At 40.7% G+C, this 23,551-nt stretch overlaps 1 protein-coding gene across 1 annotated transcript in view; it reads left to right on the top strand.

Moving 5' to 3' along the window:
• Positions 1 to 22,795, top strand: part of LOC103712400 (lysine-specific demethylase REF6-like) — a 32,803-nt gene extending 10,008 nt beyond the window's left edge. Inside the window, 2 exon segments of the mRNA XM_008798919.4 lie at positions 18,209 to 19,096; positions 21,260 to 22,795. Coding sequence (XP_008797141.2) covers positions 18,209 to 19,096; positions 21,260 to 22,503 — 2,132 coding nt within the window. The 3' untranslated portion in view covers positions 22,504 to 22,795.
• Positions 22,796 to 23,551: the final 756 nt, after the last annotated feature.

Genomic DNA, 23,551 nt, shown 5'->3' with positions numbered 1-23,551 from the left:
AAAAAGCATAGATTCCTGCATTGAATTTTGTGTGTTGACAGGAAATAATCCTCTCCAAGTTATTTAAAAGGTTTTGTGTTTATAAACATATTACATTACGATTTGTATGCTCCTATACGAATGATTCCATTTTAGAAGTGGAGTTAATTGGTATATATGTTATTTTTACATCTTAGGTTGTATCTTGAATAAGATTTAGAAAGAATATCTCAAGATTGACAGGCCAAGTAGTCAACTGATGGTTTAAGGTGATCAAGGGGGTTGGTGCAGACCCCTGGTCACTTAGGGAACCACCTAATGCCAAAGTCTTGTTTTCTTGTTGTAATTTGTATTAAAAAGAAGATTTAGAGAAAAAAGATAGACAATTGTTGCTAGGAGCACTATGAAATCCATTCTTCTGTTCAATGAACATTTCTCATTTTTCTGGCCCTAGCTGAGACAACAAATGTTTCTGTGGACCACACTTCTTCAAAGAAATTCCCTGTTGAGCTAAGTCTGATCCTCCATTCTAAAATCCATCGAATGTGATTCTTAGAGCATATGAAGCTAGACAAAATCCAGTGATATAAAATGGTTTTATGCCCTAGGATGTCTTTTTTGTGGGCTTATGGATCTGTGGGCCTCAGTATGGTGTTTTCCCCTGATTGATGAGACATTAATTTATACAAGAGTATGTTGTATCTTGTCAAAGGACTTTAAACAGCCCATAAGTAGATGATCTAGCATTGGACAAATGCGGAAATTTAATGGGAGTCAACAGCCACTCTTTGGTGTTACGATAAAGATTACCATCACCTTTTTTTGACTGATTTGGGATTTGCCAACAATCTTTGTTCATAATTTTTTAGTTAAATAAATTCTAATGGATTTCATTGGTGTTACTGTGAGCATTTTGAAATTCTTTCTCGTGATTTGCAATCATGTGAGACCTTCCCCTCCTTTTCCAACTTTAGAGATTGAAAATTAAAAAACATCTGAAGTGGATGACTTGCTTATGTGGTATGAGTTGAAGTACTCTAGTTGGCTCGCACTATAATAAGATTTAGCAGCTAAGAACTACAAATTAATGTTTTAATCCAATATATAATAGCTTAGTACATGTTTCAGTAAACCCTAGATCGATAACAATTCTTGGATTAGACTCGAGAGTGCTCTTGTCTGATGAGTTGGTTCTGGAATAGTGTGAAGCCGTCTATCTGTAATAATGCTTGTTTGCTGACATTGCTAAGCAGATTTGTGGAGTCACATGCTCATTGAAAAGTATATAGCAAGGGTCGGTAAGGTCTGCCAGGGGATTTTTTAGCATCATCAAGTTACTAAAAGCCATGATGTACATTGAGAGGCTCACGGGAGTTGACTGTCTGCAAGCCTCTAACAAACTACCTCAATAAGCAAAAGTAGTGAAAAAAGAGTTCCAATTGGCAAAGTTTCTTTCTGACCAGACTTCAATTACGAAAATTTGCAAGGAAAATTTCCTCACAATGTATCTCAAAATGCTCGTCATCAACGTGCCTCGTCATGCACCTCATCTTTGATGTTGGAGACAGTCTACTTTTGCCATCTCTGCTGGGTGAGGCAGAGGTCATAGTGATAGCATAAGAAGACGTGTTGGTCATGGTGGACAAGAGTTAGGGAAGGCCATGTTTTTTGAAACTTGGAACATGGATGTGCTATTGTTATGGTCTAAGAAATCATAATGCAAAGATGTTCTTTCTTCATGGAAAACCAACAAATGTAGAACCAAATCAGTCTACATTTACTGAAGAAATAACATCAGGGGACCTGCCATAAACTAGTATAACAAGAATCCTCAAGTCCTCAGGTTGGTCTTTGATTCTATTTTATCACTTAAAAAGGTATTCCTGCACAATCTCAGATCCAAGAAATTTCTTCTTTCTGTTAGCATCATATTCTTTAACAGTGCTTCATATATTTCCAGGTAAGGCACATAGTTGGTATTTCATATCCAATGGACTGAATGGAACAATTTTGTTTCTTGTCCTACATCGTCAATTCCATATTTGCCTATACTACAGGCACCTTAGGTCTAGAACAAGCCCACTAAAATATATTTGCAATGAAAACTTAAAGACAGTGTACCATTGCTGCAATGGGGGTAGCACAATTGTTGCTGCAGTATACAGTGCAGTGCTTAATTCAAAGATTGTTCATGCCCTCGATATTAGAGGGTGAGATACAAGTAGCATAAAGCTTGCACTTGACCTATCCTTATCCATGGATGTAAAAACTATGATTTATTAGCTATCTTGTTAGAAGAATCAGGAGGTAAATGGGATACTTAAGTGTTATTTTTATCTAATGTAGCTGTTACCCAGATAGACAACCCAAGAGGGGGGGTGAATTGGGTTTTAAAATAATTTTAACTATTAAAGCGTTTGTGGGTGACTAATTAATGCTTTTTACAAGATGATTAATTAGTTGCTGTGATGTGTATGAAATGAGAGTAATGGTAAGAGACAAGCAATCACAAACACAAAGCTTTTATAGTGGTTCGGAGCTAACCCTTGCTCCTACGTCCACTCCCCAAGTCTCTCTTGGGAATTCACTATAACCCCTTGGATTACAGCCGGTTGTTTTCCAAGCTCACAACCAAACTTGTTGTTTTACGAGCTCACAACGAACTCGGTCGGTTTTCCCAGGCTCACCGACTAGAACCAACTCCGATTGTTTTTCCGGGATCACAATCGAACCCTTACACGTTGGTTTTACACTCGGCTCACCAACCAACCTCAATACTCTTGATTCAATGCCCCGATTGAACCAAGCAAAGACAAAGGTGTAGATAAAAGAGACAAACAGAAAAATACAGCTTCTCAAAAGCAGATAAATGGCAATATGAACAATAACGAAGTTAAGAGCCCTCAAACGCTTTTAAGTTGGAGAAGAGGAAGGGCTTCTTAAACTTCTGGTCTCCTCTTGAGTGAGTAGTCGACTTGAATGCAGGAGGAGAAGGCTTTTAATTGCTGGGAAGATGTAGGTGGATGCAGTAAATGCAGATCTTCCTCTTTTTTGTTGAAGAACACGTTGCAGAGCTTGAATGCTTGATTAGTTGGAGTGGAATGGTTCTTCTCTGCCTTGCTACAGTCTTCTGTGGCTATTTAAACCAACCCCCACGGAAACTAGCCGTTAGAGAGCTTTTTTCTGCCCGTTCTGTACACTCTGCGCAGCCTGACAATGTGTCCGTTGGTGGGTTAGAGTCGACTCGCGCGATCAGGAGTCGACTCGGCTGTAGCGGGAGTCGACTCAAGCTTTTCCGGAGTCGACTCGGCAACTGTTCCAAATTTGAATTAAAGTTGCCTTCACGACTGGGAGTCGACTCGTCTTGACCTGGAGTCGACTCGCCAACTTTTGGAGCTGACTTGGCAATTTCGGAGTCAGCTCATCCACTGAAGTCCGTGGATCCAATTTTGAATTTGATCCACTCGAGTCGATTCGACTATCCTGGGAGTCGACTCGAATCTCAGAGCCCGAACTTCCGATTCTCTGTCTTTTGGCTCGTCTAGTCTTGGAGTCGACTCGAACTTCCTCGGAGTCGACTCGGCTCTCAGTTTCCGAAACTTGGTCTTCTGCCTTTTTGATGTGAAGCTGTCTTGGAGTCGACTCGAGCTGTCTGGGAGTCGACTCGAATCTCAGAGGCAGTAACTTGGTCTTCTGTCTGTTGATGGTCGCGGAGTCTTGGAGTCGACTCGCATATTGCGGGAGTCGACTCGAATCTCAGAGTCCGAAAATTGCTCTCTGACTTTTTCTTGTGTTCCTTTGAGAGTCGACTCTCACCTTCTTTGGAGTCGACTTGCCATCCATCGGAGTTGACTCGCGTTTCACTGGAGTCGACTCGAATCTCAGACCCGAAAACTGCTCTCTGACTTTTTCTTTGTGTTCCTCTTGGAGTCGACTCTTACTATCCTGGAGTCGACTCGGTGAACATCGGAGTCGACTCGCGCACTTTGGGAGTCGACTCGTTGACAGGTTCTGAGTTGAAGCTTTGTGTTCTTCTGTCTGTTCTCAGTCGGAGTCGACTCGTACAGATCTGGAGTCGACTCGAGCCCGTGCCAGTGAACTTGATACGCTTGGAGTCGACTCGTGATACTCTGGAGTCGACTCGAGTCTCAGACTTTGGTTCAAGCTGACTTCTTAACTTATCCAAAAATTATGAACCAAGTCTTGAGACACTTAGACAAGATTTTCACTGAAACACTTAATTGAATTCATTAGTAAACAAGAAATATACTCAATTGCTTTGATCTCATCAAAATCAAATAGGGTTTTAATCAATCACTCCACAATCTCCCCCTTTTTGATGATGACAAAACACTGAGTATATGTAAAGTGAATTGCACAATAAACAATGAAATAAAATCCATAAATGAATTCAAATGTCTGGTAATTCAATTTATCCAAGCTTGAAAGGAGTGAAACAATAAATTTCGGAGTTAAAGCTCCCCCTTTCATTTGGAATTATATAAGCCTTCATATTATACAATCAATTGTTTGGCTTATATGTCATTAATGATTTTGCTTGATTAAAATTCAGATTCTCCCCCTCAACATATGTATTCTACTATGTTTTGATTCTTTGAATTTCCTTTTAATGCTTTGAAGTTTTTGAACTGAATTTTTTTTGGTTTTTGGAGGGAAAATCTGTCAATTTGTTCTTGAGTAGGATTCAGCTAATCTCCGAATATCCCTTGAATAGATTCTGGAGATTACTCCATTAGGAGCCCCAAAAGAGAGATAATGAGCCTCGGGGTACCGAATCCACTTAGAACAAATTTGTGTGTTTTAAGAGTTTATCTTTTTATTGATTTCCATTGATTCCTTTTACATATTTTATACATATTTTTCTTCCTTTTACATATTTCTCCCCCTTTTTGTCATCATATCAAAAAGGAGGTAAACAGAACACACAATCAAACATAGATCAAAAGGCACATTATTGAAGAAAAATGCGGCTACTCATTGTATTAATTTGTATGTAAGTACATTTCAGAATACAATAAGTAACGTAAAGCAATACATGTCAAAGCAAAATACAAAAAGTAGCTACGGTCTCCTCGAGGATGTAGGTCCTCCTCTCGAGGATGTATCTCCTCCTCTCGAGGATGTGACTCCTCCTCTCGAGGATGTATCTCCTCGAGGCATGCGCTCCACGAGTGATTGGACCGCATTGGTCACGTTCTCTAGCTGGCGAATGATGGCCTAGATGGCCCTGCTCTGTGTCGTATCCAGCTCGAGTACTGACTTCTGCAGTCCGTCCAGCTTGTCGATGAGCACATTCGACAAGCGCTCGGCCCCTGCGGTGGTGGTGGACATGTCACGGCCGATGTCATCCCGCATCTGTCGAGTGGTGCTCGTGACCTCACTCATGCTGTGGAACTGGGCCTGTATCAAGGTCCTCATGTTGTATATCTCTTGCCGCACCTCAGCCGTCATGTCTGTCACGGCTGTCAGGGAAGGGACCAATGCGGAAGATGTGGGCGCAGGAGAGGGAGTAGGCACCGCACCCCGGAGCTCCTGGAGCAGATCTCGGACTATCTCCTGCCGCAGCTCCCGGAGCTGCTCAGACGAGATCCGGACCTCCATAGGCTGAGTGGCTGAGGAGGAGGGTCCGGCTGAGGTGGTAGGAGCAGGAGTGGATGGAAGATCTGGATGGTCTGGAAGGTCTGGGTAGTCTGAATCGGGCTCAGGACTGGGGGAAGGTCTGGTGGTCTGTGAGGTGAGGGACGACTTCCTAACCCAGATCCCCTCTCTCTTTCGAAACCCCATCCTGTGTAGGGTCCCTGCACGCGTGCGATCAGTCCATCGCAATGCGCGAAAGGGCTCCCCCTCAGGAATGGGAATCTCGTACTCCCTAAACAGAAGGGTGAATATCATGCCGTATGGGAGGGTGAGCCTAGGTCTATCTAGGGGCTCACACATATACCTATAGATGAGTTTGGGGAAGTTGATCGGGGTGTCCTGAAGAATATAAAACATAAGAGCTAGGTCTCTCTCATTTACAAAATCAAATCTCCCTGTCTTAGGGAAGATGGACCTAGACAGTATACTCAAAAGGATTCTCACCTCAATCGGAAGTGAGATAGCAGAAACCTCGTCTAGAGGTGACTGGGGTGGATGCCCTAGAACGGCCGTAAGGGCCTCAACCCTGTCCTCAGGGTGTGTGGGAGCCACCCCTACTAATGGAAGGTGGAGGATGTGGGCAATAAGATCCTCCGTAACAAACAGAGGGACACCGGCTACTGTGCCCTCGATACCCCCATCTCCCCGATGGACGGTACCATAGAACTCTCTAACAAGGCCAGGGTAAGTGGGGAAATCTAAAGTGAGGAAGTACTCTAATCCCTGTGCCCTAAGCCTATCACCTATGGTGAACCCTTCCCGGGAGAGATAGTCGAAATCGACATATCTCCCGGTGGTGACGGCCTTCCCGGCCAATGGCCTCGCGGGAACCGCCCTAGGCGGAGAACGAGCCGGAGGTGGTTGCCTCGCGGGATCGTGCCGCGCCTTGGAGCGCCGCTCGGGACCGGCCTCGGGTCGGGACCTCTTCCGGACAACGGTCTTACGCGGCATTATGACCTAGACGGAATGAAAAACCTAAAGGACGGAGAAAGGTCGACGGAGGAGGCTTGGGACCGACCGGGGGCGACCTAGGAAGGGATGAAAAAAAAAAAATCGAAGAACCGGTGAAAGATCGACGGAAAAGGGGTTGGAGACGATCGGGGACGACCTAGGAGTCGGCTCTAGGGCTTTTGAACAGTGGCGGCTTGAGAGAAAAGTGTTTTCGAAACGACAAATCTATGGTTAAAAAGTCGGATCCCGACTGCGAGTCGACTCCACTGAGTCGCGAGTCGACTCCACTGAGTCGCGAGTCGACTCGACCTCGAGTCGACTCCAGAATATGCGCGAGTCGACTCTCCTTATGCGCCTGTAGACTTCGAGTCGACTCCCGACTATATGCGAGTCGTCTCCCCCTCTGCTGCCATCTTTGCGAGTCGACTCCCGCAAATGCGCGAGTCGACTCCCCCTTAGGAGCCGACTCTGAAACTTACTCGAGTCGTCTCTAACTTTGGCACGCACCTAAAAATCATACTTCGTTTGTGCCAAACGAGGGAAAATCACTAAATTAGGATCTGATTTGATGATCATTGAAGAGAAACTCTATTTTAACCACAAACTAATCATCAAAATCAATGAATCTAGTGGAAACTACCACTAGGATGGATCAATCACTCCTAATCCCCTCCTAAGCACACTAAACCTCTCTTCACTTAGGAGTTTTGTAAAAATGTCTGCTAATTGATCATCAGTACAAACAAATTGGAGTGTCACATCACCATTCAATACATGATCTCTTATGAAGTGATGTCTTATCTCAATATGTTTAGTTCTTGAATGCTGAATTGGATTTTTAGTTAGATTAATGGCACTTGTATTATCACAATTAATGGGAATTTTATCTTGTTTAATGCCATAATCTTCTAGTTGTTGTTTAATCCACAAGATTTGAGCACAACAACTCCCGGCTGCAACATATTCAGCTTCAGCAGTAGATAATGCAACCGAGTTTTGTTTCTTGCTAAACTATGAGATAAGATTTTCTCCTAGAAATTGACACGACCCGCTGGTACTTTTTCTATCAAGCTTACATCCAGCGAAGTCTGAATCTGTGTATCCTATTAAGTTTAGGCTAGATTCTTTAGAGTACCATAGCCCTATATTCTTAGTTCCTATTAAATATTTAAAAATTCTCTTAACTGCAACTAGATGTGATTCTTTAGGATTAGCCTGATATCTAGCACACATGCAAACACTAAACATAATATCAGGTCTACTTGCGGTAAGATACAATAAGGATCCTATCATACCTCGATACAGTTTCTGATCTACAGATTTACCTGATTCATCTTGGTCTAATTTGCATGATGAACTCATGGGGGTGCTGATTGATTTGTTTCCCTCCATATCAAACTTCTTGAGCATCTCCTTGATATATTTGGCTTGATTGATGAAGATGCCTCCTTCAGATTGTTTGATTTGGAGTCCAAGGAAGTAAGTCAGCTTTCCCATCATGCTCATCTCAAATTCACTCTGCATCAAGTTAGCAAATTCTTCGCAGAGACGATTGTTAGTAGCACCGAAAATAATATCATCAACATAAATCTGTACTAACAGCATATCTTGGTTTTTCTTTTTCAGAAAAAGAGTTGTATCTACATTACCCCTAGAGAACTCATGTTCTAATAGGAATTTGCTAAGTCTCTCATACCATGCTCTAGGTGCTTGTTTCAAACCATAAAGTGCTTTGTTCAATTTATAAACATGATTAGGGTATTGATGATTTTCAAAACCAGGAGGTTGTTCTACATATACCTCCTCATTAATATACCCATTTAAAAATGCACTTTTTACATCCATTTGAAATAGTTTGAAGTTCTTAGAGCATGCATATGCTAATAATAATCTAATAGCCTCAAGTCTAGCTACAGGAGCAAAGGTTTCATCAAAATCTATACCTTCTTCTTGATTATACCCCTTTGCTACTAGTCTAGCCTTATTCCTTATTACGATTCCATTTTCATCTAGTTTATTTTTATAAATCCATTTTGTACTTATAATTGGATATTCAGAAGGTCTCTCAACTAGATTCCACACTTTGTTTCTAGTAAATTGGTTTAATTCTTCTTGCATTGCATTTATCCAATTTACATCATTTTCGGCTTCTTCTATATGTTTGGGCTCAAAGTGTGAGACAAACGCTAGATGATTATTTAAATTCCTAAGGGATGCTCTAGTCCTAACCGGTTGAGATGGGTCATCTAGAATTAGTTCCTTAGGATGCCCGTGAGCATACCTCCAAGCTTTAGTTAGCCCATGATCCACAATAGCCTCTTGGCTTGATGATGCTCCTTCAATCAATTTTTGATTATCATCTTGTAATGTCATTTCATCTATCTTTTCTTCAAAAATTTCAGCATCATCATCAAGGTTAACTTTCTTACTAGAGGAGATGTCACTAGAATCATCAAATACCACATGTATAGATTCTTCTATAACTAGGGTTCTTTTATTAAAGACTCTATAGGCTTTACTAGTCGTAGAGTAACCTAAGAATATGCCCTCATCAGATTTAGAGTCAAATTTACCTAGATTATCTTTTCCATTATTATGAACAAAACACCTACATCCAAAAACATGAAAGTAGTTTACCTTTGGTTTTCTGTTTTTCCAAAGTTCATAAGGTGTTTTCTTTATAATGGGTCTTAATAAAACTCTATTTAATATATGACAAGAAGTATTAATGGCTTCTCCCCAAAAGTACTTAGGGAGGTTACTTTCACATAACATAGTTCTAGCCATTTCCTCTAGAGTTCTATTTTTCCTCTCCACAACTCCATTTTGTTGTGGTGTCCTAGGTGCAGAAAAATTATGAGTTATTCCCTTTTTACTACAAAACTCATTGAATAACTGATTTTCAAATTCGGTACCATGGTCACTTCTAATGGCTATTACTGAAGTATCTCTAGCATTGGTTACTTCCTTATGAAACTTTTTAAATACTGAAAAAGCTTGATCTTTATGTGCTAAGAACATAACCCAAGTGTACCTAGAATAATCATCTACAATAACTAGACCATATTTATTTCCACCTAGGCTTGTTGTTCTAGTTGGTCCGAATAGGTCCATGTGTAATAATTCTAGAGGTCTAGAGGTAGAGACACATTTTATGGATTTAAATGAGTTCCTAGATTGTTTGCCAAATTGACATGCTTCACATATTTTGTTCTTTTCAAATTTTAATTTTGGCAAACCTATCACGGAATCTCTTTTAACTAGTTTAGTTATTGTGTCCATGCTTGCATGACCTAACTTACGGTGCCATAACCAACTAGCATCATTATCTTTAGTTTCATTAACAACTAAACATTGGTTATGTTTTGCAAGATCTTCAAGGTCTACAACATACACATTTCCACGTCTAATTCCTTTAAAGACTAAACTATTGTCATTAGGGTTTGTTATAATGCATAGTGATGGTTTAAACATAACATCATACCCTTTATCACATAATTGACTAATGCTTAACAAGTTATGCTTAAGACCATCAACATATCTAACATTATCAATAAAAGTAGAAGGGGTGATTTGAACTTTACCAATACCAATGATGTGACCTTGGTTGTTGTCTCCAAAAGTCACAGCACCTCCCTTCTTAGCTTCAAGGGTGAAAAATTGATCCTTATCACCCGTCATGTGTCTTGAGCAGCCACTATCCAAATACCAGCAGTTTTTGTTGACCTTGGCTGCAAGACACTCCTACACAAGCAAATCATGTCATCTTAGGTACCCAAGTTTTCTTGGATCCTTCATGGTTAGTCAAGTTGGTTCCTTTTGGAACCCATACCCTTTTAATTTTTTTTTTTTGTTTTATCTTTCCTAAAATTACACACATTTGCTTTATGACCTATAGTTCCACAACAAAAGCAGGTTATTTTCTTAGTTTTACTTTTCCCAGCTTTAACAAAGAAGTTACTAAGAAGTTTTTGTTTATTTCTTGGTTGATATCCTAAACCCGCTTTATTAAATATTGCTCGTTGACTATTTAGTATCATATTCAATTTTTCTGAGCTATATGTAAATTTTTCAACTAAGGGTTTGTATTTGTTAAGTTCTTTGGTTAGTGTTTGATTTTCTGCCTTTAGATCATTTAGTTCTTTTGTGAGATCCTTGTTTAAGATTTGTTTATGGTTTTTAAGTTCTGAGAGTTCCTTAGTTAGTTTTTCATTATCCTTAGTTAAGGTATTAGTCTTTTGAGTTAAAAGTTAGTTGCTTGTCTTAAGGTCTATATTTTCTTTGGTGATTAAATCCTTATCCTTAACTAATTTATCGTATTTATGTAGGTATGATTGATTAGTTATTTTTAGTTCTTTATTCTTAAGATTTATTGCCTTATATTCTATCATTAATTCATTAAAAGCATCATAAAGTTCATCAAATGTAAAATCAAGCTGTGTTTCGGAAGTTACCTCATTTTCATTGGCCATGAAGCAGAAATTGGCCTTCTCTTCTTGTTCTTCATCCGATGATGAAGATGATGTGTCGGAGTCTGATAGGATGGTGACAAGGGCTTTCTTCTTCTTGTACTTGCTGCCCTTCTTTAGTAAGGGACACTCAGCTCTGATGTGTCCCGGCTTTTTGCACTCATAGCACCCAATCCCCTCATTTTTTCTTTCCTTACCTTTGTCCTTGCGGTAGGAATTTGAGGGGCCTCTCCTTTGATGATAAGCCTTCTTGTGGTTGATGAATTTTTTGAACTTGCGCACAAGAAGTGCCTCACCATCATCTTCCTCATGTTCTTCTCCTTCACTGCTGCTACTGCAAGATAATTCCTTGTTAGATGAAGTAGATTTCAGAGCTATTACCTTTTTCTTGTGGGAGGACTCTTCCTCGTTGTGTTGCTTCATGGTTAGCTCGTGCGTCATTAAGGATCCAAGAAGCTCCTCGAGTGGTAATTTGTTCAAGTCCTTGGCTTCTTGGATTGCCGTCACTTTAGCTTCCCACGACCTTGGTAGACACCGAAGGATTTTCCTGACAAGCTCACTGTTAGTATAGTTCTTGCCAAGGCTTTTTAGGCCATTGACAATGTCAGTAAACCTAGTGAACATGCTAGTGATTGTCTCATTAGAATCCATTTTAAATAGTTCATACTTATGAACCAATATATTAATTTTGGATTCTTTAACTTGATTTGTGCCCTCATGGGTCACTTCAAGTCTATCCCAGATTTCTTTTGCAGAGTTGCAAGTAGAGACCCTATTGAATTCATTTCTGTCTAAGGCACAGTAAAACACATTCATAGCTTTAGAATTTAGTTGTGCCTTTCTCATGTCATGTTCATCTCAATCCTTTTCTAATTTGGGTACCGTGATACCCTCTACATATGTGGATGGGATGTATGGGCCATTTACTACAATGGTCCACATCTCATAGTCTTGGGCTTGGATGAATATTCTCATCCTAGCCTTCCAGTATGAGTAGTCGGATCCATTAAAGAAAGGGAGTCTTTGGGTGGACTGACCCTCAATGTGGGAAGATCCAAATGGGGTTGTCATTTTGATCTTTTAACTCTTGGGTGGAAGAGTTTAGGCTCTGATACCACTTGTTGCCCAGATAGACAACCCAAGAGGGGGGGTGAATTGGGTTTTAAAATAATTTTAACTATTAAAGCGTTTGTGGGTGACTAATTAATGCTTTTTACAAGATGATTAATTAGTTGCTGTGATGCGTATGAAATGAGAGTAATGGTAAGAGACAAGCAATCACAAACACAGCTTTTATAGTGGTTCGGAGCTAACCCTTGCTCCTACGTCCACTCCCCAAGTTTCTCTTGGGAATTCACTATAACCCCTTGGATTACAGCCGGTTGTTTTCCAAGCTCACAACCAAACTTGTTTTTTTACGAGCTCACAACGAACTCGGTCGGTTTTCCCAGGCTCACCGACTAGAACCAACCCCGATTGTTTTCCCGGGATCACAATCGAACCCTTACACGTTGGTTTTACACTCGGCTCACCAACCAACCTCAATACTCTTGATTCAATGCCCCGATTGAACCAAGCAAAGACAAAAGTGTAGATAAAAGAGACAAACAGAAAAATACAGCTTCTCAAAAGCAGATAAATGGCAATATGAACAATAACGAAGTTAAGAGCCCTCAAACGCTTTTAAGTTGGAGAAGAGGAAGGGCTTCTTAAACTTCTGGTCTCCTCTTGAGTGAGTAGTCGACTTGAATGCAGGAGGAGAAGGCTTTTAATTGCTGGAAAGATGTAGGTGGATGCAGTAAATGCAGATCTTCCTCTTTTTCGTTGAAGAACACGTTGCAGAGCTTGAATGCTTGATTAGTTGGAGTGGAATGGTTCTTCTCTGCCTTGCTACAGTCTTCTGTGGCTATTTAAACCAACCCCCACGGAAACTAGCCGTTAGAGAGCTTTTTCTGCCCGTTCTGTACACTCTGCGCAGCCTGACAATGTGTCCGTTGGTGGGTTAGAGTCGACTCGCGCGATCAGGAGTCGACTCGGCTGTAGCGGGAGTCGACTCAAGCTTTTCCGGAGTCGACTCGGCAACTGTTCCAAATTTGAATTAAAATTGCCTTCACGACTGGGAGTCGACTCGTCTTGACCTGGAGTCGACTCGCCAACTTCTGGAGCTGACTTGGCAATTTCGGAGTCAGCTCATCCACTGAAGTCCGTGGATCCAATTTTGAATTTGATCCACTCGAGTCGACTCGACTATCCTGGGAGTCGACTCGAATCTCAGAGCCCGAACTCCCGATTCTCTGTCTTTTGGCTCGTCCAGTCTTGGAGTCGACTCGAACTTCCTCGGAGTCGACTCGGCTCTCAGTTTCCGAAACTTGGTCTTCTGCCTTTTTGATGTGAAGCTGTCTTGGAGTCGACTCGAGCTGTCTGGGAGTCGACTCGAATCTCAGAGGCAGTAACTTGGTCTTCTGTCTGTTGATGGTCGCGGAGTCTTGGAGTCGACTCGCATATTGCGGGAGTCGACTCGAATCTCAGAGTCCGAAAATTGCTCTCTGACTTTTTCTTGTGTTCCTCTGAGAGTCGACTCTCACCTTCTTTGGAGTCGACTTGCCATCCATCGGAGTCGACTCGCGTTTTACTGGAGTCGACTCGAATCTCAGACCCGAAAACTGCTCTCTGACTTTTTCTTTGTGTTCCTCTTGGAGTCGACTCTTACTATCCTGGAGTCGACTCGGTGAACATCGGAGTCGACTCGCGCACTTTGGGAGTCGACTCGTTGACAGGTTCTGAGTTGAAGCTTTGTGTTCTTCTGTCTGTTCTCAGTCGGAGTCGACTCGTACAGATCTGGAGTCGACTCGAGCCCGTGCCAGTGAACTTGATACGCTTGGAGTCGACTCGTGATACTCTGGAGTCGACTCGAGTCTCAGACTTTGGTTCAAGCTGACTTCTTAACTTATCCAAAAATTATGAACCAAGTCTTGAGACACTTAGACAAGATTTTCACTGAAACACTTAATTGAATTCATTAGTAAACAAGAAATATACTCAATTGCTTTGATCTCATCAAAATCAAATAGGGTTTTAATCAATCACTCCACAGTAGCAAAGATGTGTCCTTTGATGTTGTGATGGCATGCTTGTGAGCACATCAAGAATGGTGTTCCATGGAAACCTCATAAAATCGGATGGACTTGAGATTACTAAAGTGGATGGTTCATGCACAAAAATGTATGATTAAAATGTTTAAGTCCATTTGCGACAAAAACTACATTAGCCTTAACAAAGATGATATTAAAGATTTTAATCAAAAGAAACTTAAAATAAGAGGGCAAGAGAGTTTAGGTCTGCTAAACTGGTACTGGGTGCTGTGCTAATCGGTGACCAATATGGTACAGTACCAGTTCAGTACTATACTGACACATGATATGGTATAGCATATCAATCATCTGATTGGTACACTATATTCTTTTTCTTATTTTTTTTTTTTTTTGTTTTTAGTTACTACTTTAATCATTGTGATTGTTTAATTTGTGATTTTGATATTGTCTTTTTTGTCATCAAATGGATTTGAAGTATAATTAATGCAATTGTCATATAACTGAATGAATGAATACATACATTTAAATGTACATATAATATATCAATGGACGTCGAGCATAAAGTGTGTACTGACATCTAAAAATTTATGGAGTGTTTATTTCCTTTGTAGATGTTAGGATCACACTCGTAGTTTAAGCCTTGGATGTTACTCCACCTTTCTACATAATCTGCTTGATATCCCTGCATCCCGTTACCTACGCATGCTAGACAGCCACCTTGATGTTGATCCTTTGTCTGATACCGGACTGGCCATCCGAAGATCGCAACAACAAAATTTGACTCGTAAGCTGCATGAGACGATGGAGGGTAATAACCGCTTGAATATGACATCTCAAACAAAGGATATTCTTGTGAGTCACAGCCTGGCTATGTGAAATAGGATCTGGTGTTTGATTCGGATCTAGAAGCAACAAAATTTGACCAGTAAGCTGCCTAAGACAGTGGCCACTTGAATATGACGCCTCAAATGAAGGATATCCATGCAACTCATAGCCTGGCTATGTAGAATAGAATCTAATGTCCAAGTTGGATCCAGAGACGTCTAGGGATTCTACTTCATGTGCGAGGTTATCTGCAATAGCAGCATCGTGTTCTGAACGATCTCGAGAGGCCGGCTTTACTAGGTTATACATTGTGGTCCCTATCCTGTGGCATGACTGAACTAGAATTCACTAATAAATCAAAGATCTTGAGGCCGAGTCATGCAATTGTACCATGTCCACCACTACATCCCTAGCCATGAAATGCATCATTGCTCGAACTATCATTATCCTCATCGCTGGTATCATGAGGCGATCTGGACAACCGGCCACTCGAGGACTCACTGGTCTCTAAATCAGAGTGAATAGACGAGTTATCCACTCTCTGCAATGGAACTGCAGTTTCTTTTCCTTGTTCTTTCTTGCTGACTTGAGGAATTTTCTTTTCCTGGATGCCTCTGTTTGCCTAGCTCTGTTGGGTGGTTTGACTCCACCTACCACCCAGACTAGCCCTATTTGCTCGATTAGAGCAGGTATTGTGGTAGTCTTTTCTCAACAAGTCGGTCAAAATTCTAGAAGGATGTCCCAGACATGGAGTTTTGCAATGATGATCGGCTTTCTTTCCAGTCTCCGTGGCTGTTCGACTAGATGTGAGTGTGGCATGTGTAGTTGTCTATTGTTTTGCATCCAACCCAATCTTCCTTGCTATGAAATTGGTCAGTCCAAGGAGGCGATCCAGGCTCATCAAGTTTTGGTTGCTATTGGTTCTCAAGCCAACCAATTATCGGATCCTCATTGTATATGAAATCATTGTGGAGTGGATCATTGTACTTCAACTCCATTTCCTTTTCGCTACACTTCAATCCAAGCCTCAGATTGTAATGAACATATACCAAGTCATTCAAAGTTGAAACGCTTATGTGTGAGGCAATTTCTCTGTCTGCTATGGATCATGGCAAAGGTAGACCAGTTGCACTTGTAGCCACTGGAGGAGACCGTCTGCGAGAGAATTTGGATCGCCAACCTCCTTAGGATTTCGATGATTGCCTAAAATGAAACTACCATCCAGTTATAAATTCAATCAAGCAAATTGCATATCAGGCACAACTTATCATAAAACTTAGTTATAGTCGATGTCTGAAAATGGATATTTGCTAATCACTACTTATTTTTAAAATTTATTTCGGTTTAGGTTGATACTTATATGATTATGCCCAAATTTAAATAAATTGCTATCAATTGAGATAGCAAGTATTATGCATACCACCAAGCATGATACTAATTTTTAGAAAATTTTTGGTCATTATTTTATTTATTCTTATTTTTAACCCAAAAATATTTTTCAATCTAAAAGTTCATATATTTAACAAAAAATTGTGATTTTGGCTTGCGTAGACCATTTGTAGATCTGCAGCTTGTTATAAAATCATGCTAAAATTCAAAATTTTGGCACAATCTCCCTTGGATTTCCCCATTTTTGGCTGATTTATGGCATGAAGAAAGAAAAAAAAAAATGGGGACAAGAGGGAAGGGGAGAGGGCTCTTTAATCATTAAAATCTCCTCTTTTCACAATTTTTGAGTGGAGAAAAAATAGAGAGAGAGAGAGAGAGAGAGAGACAAGGCATGGGAGACCTTTGCCTGCCTCTCAATCATTTGAGAGGGAGTGGGGCCTGACTCGCTTTCAACCATCTAGTTTGGGTCGAAATTGCCCGATTTGGTCCCTGTTCTGTGCCAAAATGCCAAACCACCCTGGTTTAGGGGCAATAGAACTCGGTATGCTTAGAACTAGGCCATTGGGGGCGGTACGACATACCATGAAGACAACTGAGGATCTTGAAGATGCTAAATTACTGGAGTTGCATAAGCTGGTGCTAGAGCAGCAACGGTAACTCTTGAGTGTCAATAAATGCCTTCATCTATGAACTGCTATGACTAAATCTAGGATTGTTCAAGTCTGTAGACCAAGCTGCACAACTTGAGCTTTAAACTGGAGTTCTATGCGAATTTGCGCCTAGAACAAAACAAGCACTGGAATTGCACCAAATTGCAGGCAGTCATTTATTTGCAATCAGGCACACCCCAAGATGGAGAGATGACCATAGATCAGAGCAAAAAAATAAAAAGCAAGACACCTGAAAGATGCCTCTTACATCTATTACTAAGATGTGGTATATATATTAGTGGGATGTGAGTTTTGCTATACTTGGAGACTCAGCCATGGTTTAAAGAACGTATTCTAATTAGTCACTCTCTGGAACCATTCTGACACATGGGAACGAGAATCACATTACCAATTTTCAAAATGCAGTTATGCTTCTAGGGAGCCATTAGATTTTTTTTCAATGATGTACTTAATTTTCTTCTCATCTACTAACAGGAACATCCTGTAGGATATTATGGTAGTCATGAAATGGTAGAAGCAGGTAATTGATAAAGAAAATATAGCAGGTCATGCCATACACCATACTCTTGTGATAGCATAATTATGAAATTCTGGGTCATTCAAGATTAATTACATATATTAGTGGTTTGCTAATTGGTATATGAGGATGCATGGGAAATTGTTATATATAAAGTCCTATCAGCTGTCAGTACCTTCTCACTGTACTGTTTCTATTGAATATACAATCTCTCTATGACGTAGCCATCTCATGCTATAGGAATTACCTTTTATTCTGTTCCTATAATCATCTCCTTGTTTGATCTGGGAGACAACTTGCAAATTTGATTTGTTGAATATAAATTTAGTACTTTATGAAGTTATGATTACACTTTGTTGCTTTATATGAAAACTCCTGGAAGAAATCTTGATGAGAAACTTGATAGTTCTTTCAGTGAAGGGAGGAGTTTGCTAAGTTTAAATTTTTGAGCTTTCAGACTGTTTTTACTTGTGAATCTGAGAAATGGTCATACAGTATTTTCTTAGCAGTGAATCAAGCATGTGTTTCGAACTACTATATATTTGTGTCCTTGTGTTTTTCAGTGGTTTCATATGTTTCTTAGACAAAAAGTTGCCTAATGCTTCTTTGGTTTCATATCATTTTTCCCTTCTTTGCTAATTACTTAATTCCGTGCAGGACAAATTGAGAGGCATGTTGAAGATACGGTGGATGATTACTGGGTTCATTGTAGCAGATATTCGGTACAAGTTTCAGAACAGAGTGTCGAAGTCCTATCTGGTGATACAGGTCAGAGAGGCATCTCTGCACTTGATCTTCTAGCTTCTGCATATGGGGATACATCAGACGCTGAGGAGGAAGAAATTCTGCATGAGAAGTCTGCTTGTACTGATGAAAATGATATCAAGGACTCCCCATCATCATGCAAACCAGATGAACATCCAAACTTCGGTTCAAGAAAGGATCTGAATAAGGAGATAGATTTGTCCTTAGTTGGAGCAGATTGCCAAAATGGGACTGCTCAAAATTCTCATTGTACTGTTGGTTCAGATGATTCAAGTAGACTAACAAATGTTGGTGCTGGAGAGAAATGCCAGCTGAAATTGGAGTTCCATGGCAGTAATCAGCCAGAAAATGCAAAATCTGCTGGAGCAGATAGTTTAGATGATAATAGGGAAATCACAACTTCTAATAGTTCAATAAAATTCATGGAGGAAACAGCAGATTTTAGTGACAGGGAAGCAGAAGGTGGTTGCCATGCCATTGGAACTGCTGACAACCATCCGAGCAGCATGAAGATGGGGAACCCAGATTCTGGTTCTGAAAATCTCTCCATTCAACCTGATGTCTGCTGTGACTCATCTGAACCAACAAAAGGTACTGCTGTAACAACTCTATCAAGGAATGCTGATAATACTAAAATGACGGATTCAGCCTTACCGGTCATGCAAGCATGCGACAAAGATTCTTCTAGAATGCATGTTTTTTGTCTTGAACATGCTGTGGAGGTTGAAAAGCTACTTCAGCCAATAGGTGGTGTGCATATTATGCTTTTGTGTCATCCAGGTGAGTTTGGGAACTTTTTATGCATCTATTTCTGCGATCAGTGGTACCAGGTTAATTATTTTTAATTTTTCTGTCATTTTTAGTTCTGTTTTATTTTTTATGTGTCTATATTCATATATTTGCATCACCACTTCTATATCATTTTTATTGTTATGTTATTACTTTACAGTCTCTATGTTTTCTTGTTATGTTTATGCATTTATCTGCATAAATTGGCAAAATAGTTGGTTTTCACAAATGAATCTGAACTCTGAAGTTATGATCCGCTGTACTGTCCAAAAACCTTTTGTGATCTTATGTTCAATAATAATGAGTTCTTTATATTTATTTTGGCTATAATTCAGTCTTATGTAAGATATGGTAAGAGGCCTAGCAAGCATTTGACATGATATATTGATATTTTGTGAAGCAGTCCAACTCATTTTTGATGCATGATGGAGTTCGTATTTCACTTATGATTGCCTGAAAGTGGTGCTAGGAGAAACTTGAAGGCTGTGACTCTAAATTAAGTTCCTGCTAGATATCAGATATAAGATTATTTTATTTAGTTCCTTTTTGTGATAAATTCATGCCGTATATTATTAACACAGGTCAACATAATTCTTAAGGAAACCCTGAAAAATGTATACATTCCCAGTTCTTTTATTCCTGTCACCTTTACATAGGAGCTACTTTGGTGGTTACACCTGTAAGCAACAGAGCTTTGCTCCAAATGTTTGCCTGGATAATTTTTGCCTTTGGCTATGGTTTCTGTCATAACAAACTAACTTTTTTCTTTTGTATATTTATTTCTAAGTCATCTTCCATACCTTCATGACTTTTTTGCACTTCATAAAGTCCTTCCAAATAGGATTTGTAACTGCAATCCATAGGAAATCTAATTTTCTCAAGTTTCTGGTTGGTAGAACAGGAATCTGAAAATTACAGGTTCGGAAGATTTCCATCTCCGTGAACTAAGGGCCAACTCCATGACTCAGTCTTCAAGAACAAATTACGTGAAAGATGAAGATCGGAGTAAACTTCTATTTTATGAATTGGGGTTTGCCTTAGTGGTCATATGCCTCTACCTAGCAACCGGAGGTTGTGGATTCAAGTCTTGTATGGTGCATCATCTCCAAGAATATAGACCTAGGTACTATAATACGGGTGGGACTCCCTTTCTCTCTTCCTCAAAAAAAAAAAAAATCACATAGAATTACGTAAATTACATACTCCAAAGGTTTTGTATTTATTTTTAAAAACCCCTAATATTCGTCCTTTCTCAGTAGGAGTCTTGTCTAAATTTATTTTAAAGGAACAAACTCAAAAGGGAATCAAAAGAAAAGAAAAATAATCTGCGCCCCATGACCCAATTTAATGAGTGAAGGGGGGAAAGGTGTTCAATCATTTATTGAACCTGTAGATAGCTGAATAACCCATAGGATGTAGTTGCAGTCCTTTTTCATCTTTCCTTCTCAAATTGTTCCTGTGAACCTCTTCTTATCTATGGCATGCATCAGGTACTTACTATGTCAATTTATCCCTTCTAGAAATTTGAAGACGCTTCATTAGTATTGTCCATTGAATGACCTAGAGTGAGAAGTAGATATGTCCCTTCCCTTTTCGTTGCCTTTGCTTCCTTTGCTCTAATTCTACATGTTTCTTTTCCTGAATAAAATAAGTTCCTTTTGGCTGGTGCTTTAATTGAATGTTGATGTAACTGCCACTTCTGTGGTTGAGAAAATGTCATGCTAGGTATCTTTCTGAAGTCACTGACTTGCAGTAATCAAGTTATTCCAAAATGCTTAGATACCTATGCATTTTTCTTGGTAGGCTTTACCGCTTTAGCATATTTTGTATATCTCACTAGAAATGTTCACCGTATGGATGTCTGTTTTTCATTGAGCATTGGTTGTATGCAAAAATAGTCTTGAATTTGATAGAATTACGGAAAGAGTGGTCTTGATGTTAATGCTTATAGTTTTTGTAAACTTTGAAGTCTAATTATAGCAAGAGCGGTCATGATGATAAGACTAAAATGCTATGCATGTATCATTTAGTCAGGTTGCAGATTTAATATCTTCATTTTCTCTTGCAAAATCTTATCCTTCCATTTTCACTTGCGAAATGTCATCCTTCCAAGTTTTTAGACCTTATATGTGACTTGCCAAAAACTTTGTCCAGACTATCCTAAAATAGAAGCAGAGGCGAAACTATTGGCAGAAGAGTTGGGAATTGATTATGCTTGGAAGGATGTTCATTTCAAAGAGGCCACTAAGGAAGACCAAGAGAGAATCCGAGCAGCCTTGGAAGATGAGGAAGCCATACCTATGAACAGTGACTGGGCTGTGAAATTGGGCATCAACCTGTATTACAGTGCTAATCTCAGCAAGTTCCCCCTCTACAGCAAGCAGATGCCATACAATGCAGTCATATACAAGGCATTTGGCTGCAATTCCCCAGGCAACTCCCCAGCAAAGCCGAAGGCATCTGGGAGGAGAACAGGCAGGGAGAAGAAAATAGTTGTTGCCGGTAGGTGGTGCGGGAAGGTTTGGATGTCAAATCAGGTTCATCCATATTTAGCTCATGGAAATGAAGCTCAAGAGCATGATCATGTGGAAAAACTATACTCTCAAAGCACCAGTCGAAAGTCTAAGGCTGAGACAGATTCTGAGGATGCGCCTTCCAAAAGCATCCCATCAACTAGCAATGCAGCCGCCGCAAGAAAATCTGGAAAGAAGAGGAAGAAGCCTCCAAGGAAGACGAGCAACAAGAAAGCCAGACGCACCCAAATAGAGAACCCAGAGAATATGGAGGATGCGGCCGGGACTCCCTCGTCACCATGTGGAAGGGTTCTAAGAAGCAGCCGCTCGAAGCATGCCGAGATGGCTAGCCGGAAAAAATTGAATCTGAAAGATGAAGCTGAAGGGGGGCCGAGCACACGCCTCCGAAAACGGCCATCGAAGTCCATTGAAGAGGTCAAGACTAAATCGGCAGGCAGGAAGCAGAATATGAAGAGGAAAGCAAAGAAAGCACAGGCTACAAATCCTGTAACCAAGGACGAGGATGGGGAGTATACGTGCGACATCGAGGGGTGCTCGATGAGCTTTAGCACAAAACAAGATCTGACATTGCACAAGCGCGACATCTGCCCTGTCAAAGGATGTGGTAAGAAGTTCTTCTCGCACAAGTATCTGGTGCAGCATCGGAAGGTGCACATGGATGATCGCCCACTCGAGTGCCCGTGGAAGGGGTGCAGCATGACGTTCAAGTGGGCGTGGGCAAGAACAGAGCATATAAGGGTCCACACTGGTGACCGGCCCTATGTGTGCCAAGAGCCAGGGTGCGGTCAGACGTTCCGTTTTGTGTCAGATTTCAGCCGTCATAAGCGCAAGACAGGCCATTCCATAAGAAAGGGCAGGAGATGATGACTGGTGGGGACTCAGATGTTATTGTAGGCCGCCTTCTGATCTTGGGGGAAAGAAAAAAAAAGAGGAAAAAAAGTTGGAAGCTTTGCAAGCTGTCTTATGCAAATGCCACTGGTAGGGCGATTAGGATAGGGTAGGAGCGTCGCTGTATTCTTCTTTTCATGTTAAGACACTAATCTGCTTATTGCCGGGGCTCCATTGGGCCCACTTAATTTACTTTAATTCTTAGGTATTTGCTTTGTGAAACAAACTGAAATTGTCCAAGATAAAAAAAGGCTGTACTGAATGCATATTTTTGTGGCGTGGCATGCTGAGCCTGAAGTGTCGGTGGAGATGCCCTGGATTCTTATCTATCAGCTGTAACAGAAGAGTGACTGACCAGGATATTGTCATCATCTCTTTTGCTTGGAGTTGTACGTAGTAAGTTGTGCATCTGGGTCCACCCGATGCCAGAAAATTGCTCGATACGATGATAGGTTGGATGCACTCAAGCGTGCCTTGGTGTGCTTGGCCTGTGAATGGAAACTTTTCTCTCTCTCTCTCTCTCTCTCTTTGTTTTGTTTTTGGAGGTGTTCTGAACATACTGTAGCAACATTTCGGTCTCCCCGGCTGAATTTTGTCTTTTTCGGATGTTGGGACGGCAAGAATAACCAAAAGGCGGCGAACATTGGTCCCAACTCGCGGTGTGGACCTACACATATGAGGGAGGAGGCGGCCGTTATGCCTCGAGCGGTGCCGCGATTCCGAGGCTGCTTCCAGGTCTGGGAAACATTTGGCCTCGCTCAATATAGCAGCAGGTCTGATTTGATGGGCTCTGCCCTTTGCCCTCTAGAGCGTCATGCAACAATGGTGCTCGAATCTTGATCAGACGACCAGTTTCGAGAGTTCCCACTTCATATGTAGAAACAATGGTCATCCATCCTAAAATCAAATCTTTGTGCAGTAACAAGAGAGACACTAAAATTTACAGCGTCTGCTATAAAAATGACGGTTCCCCCATTTTGGGGACATTAACAGGGATTGCCCACATATGAATCAAAACTAGGCT

Source organism: Phoenix dactylifera, chromosome 7, assembly GCF_009389715.1.
Source record: "Phoenix dactylifera cultivar Barhee BC4 chromosome 7, palm_55x_up_171113_PBpolish2nd_filt_p, whole genome shotgun sequence".
Taxonomy (NCBI): domain Eukaryota; kingdom Viridiplantae; phylum Streptophyta; class Magnoliopsida; order Arecales; family Arecaceae; genus Phoenix; species Phoenix dactylifera.
This window is presented reverse-complemented; position numbering and strand designations above follow the sequence as displayed.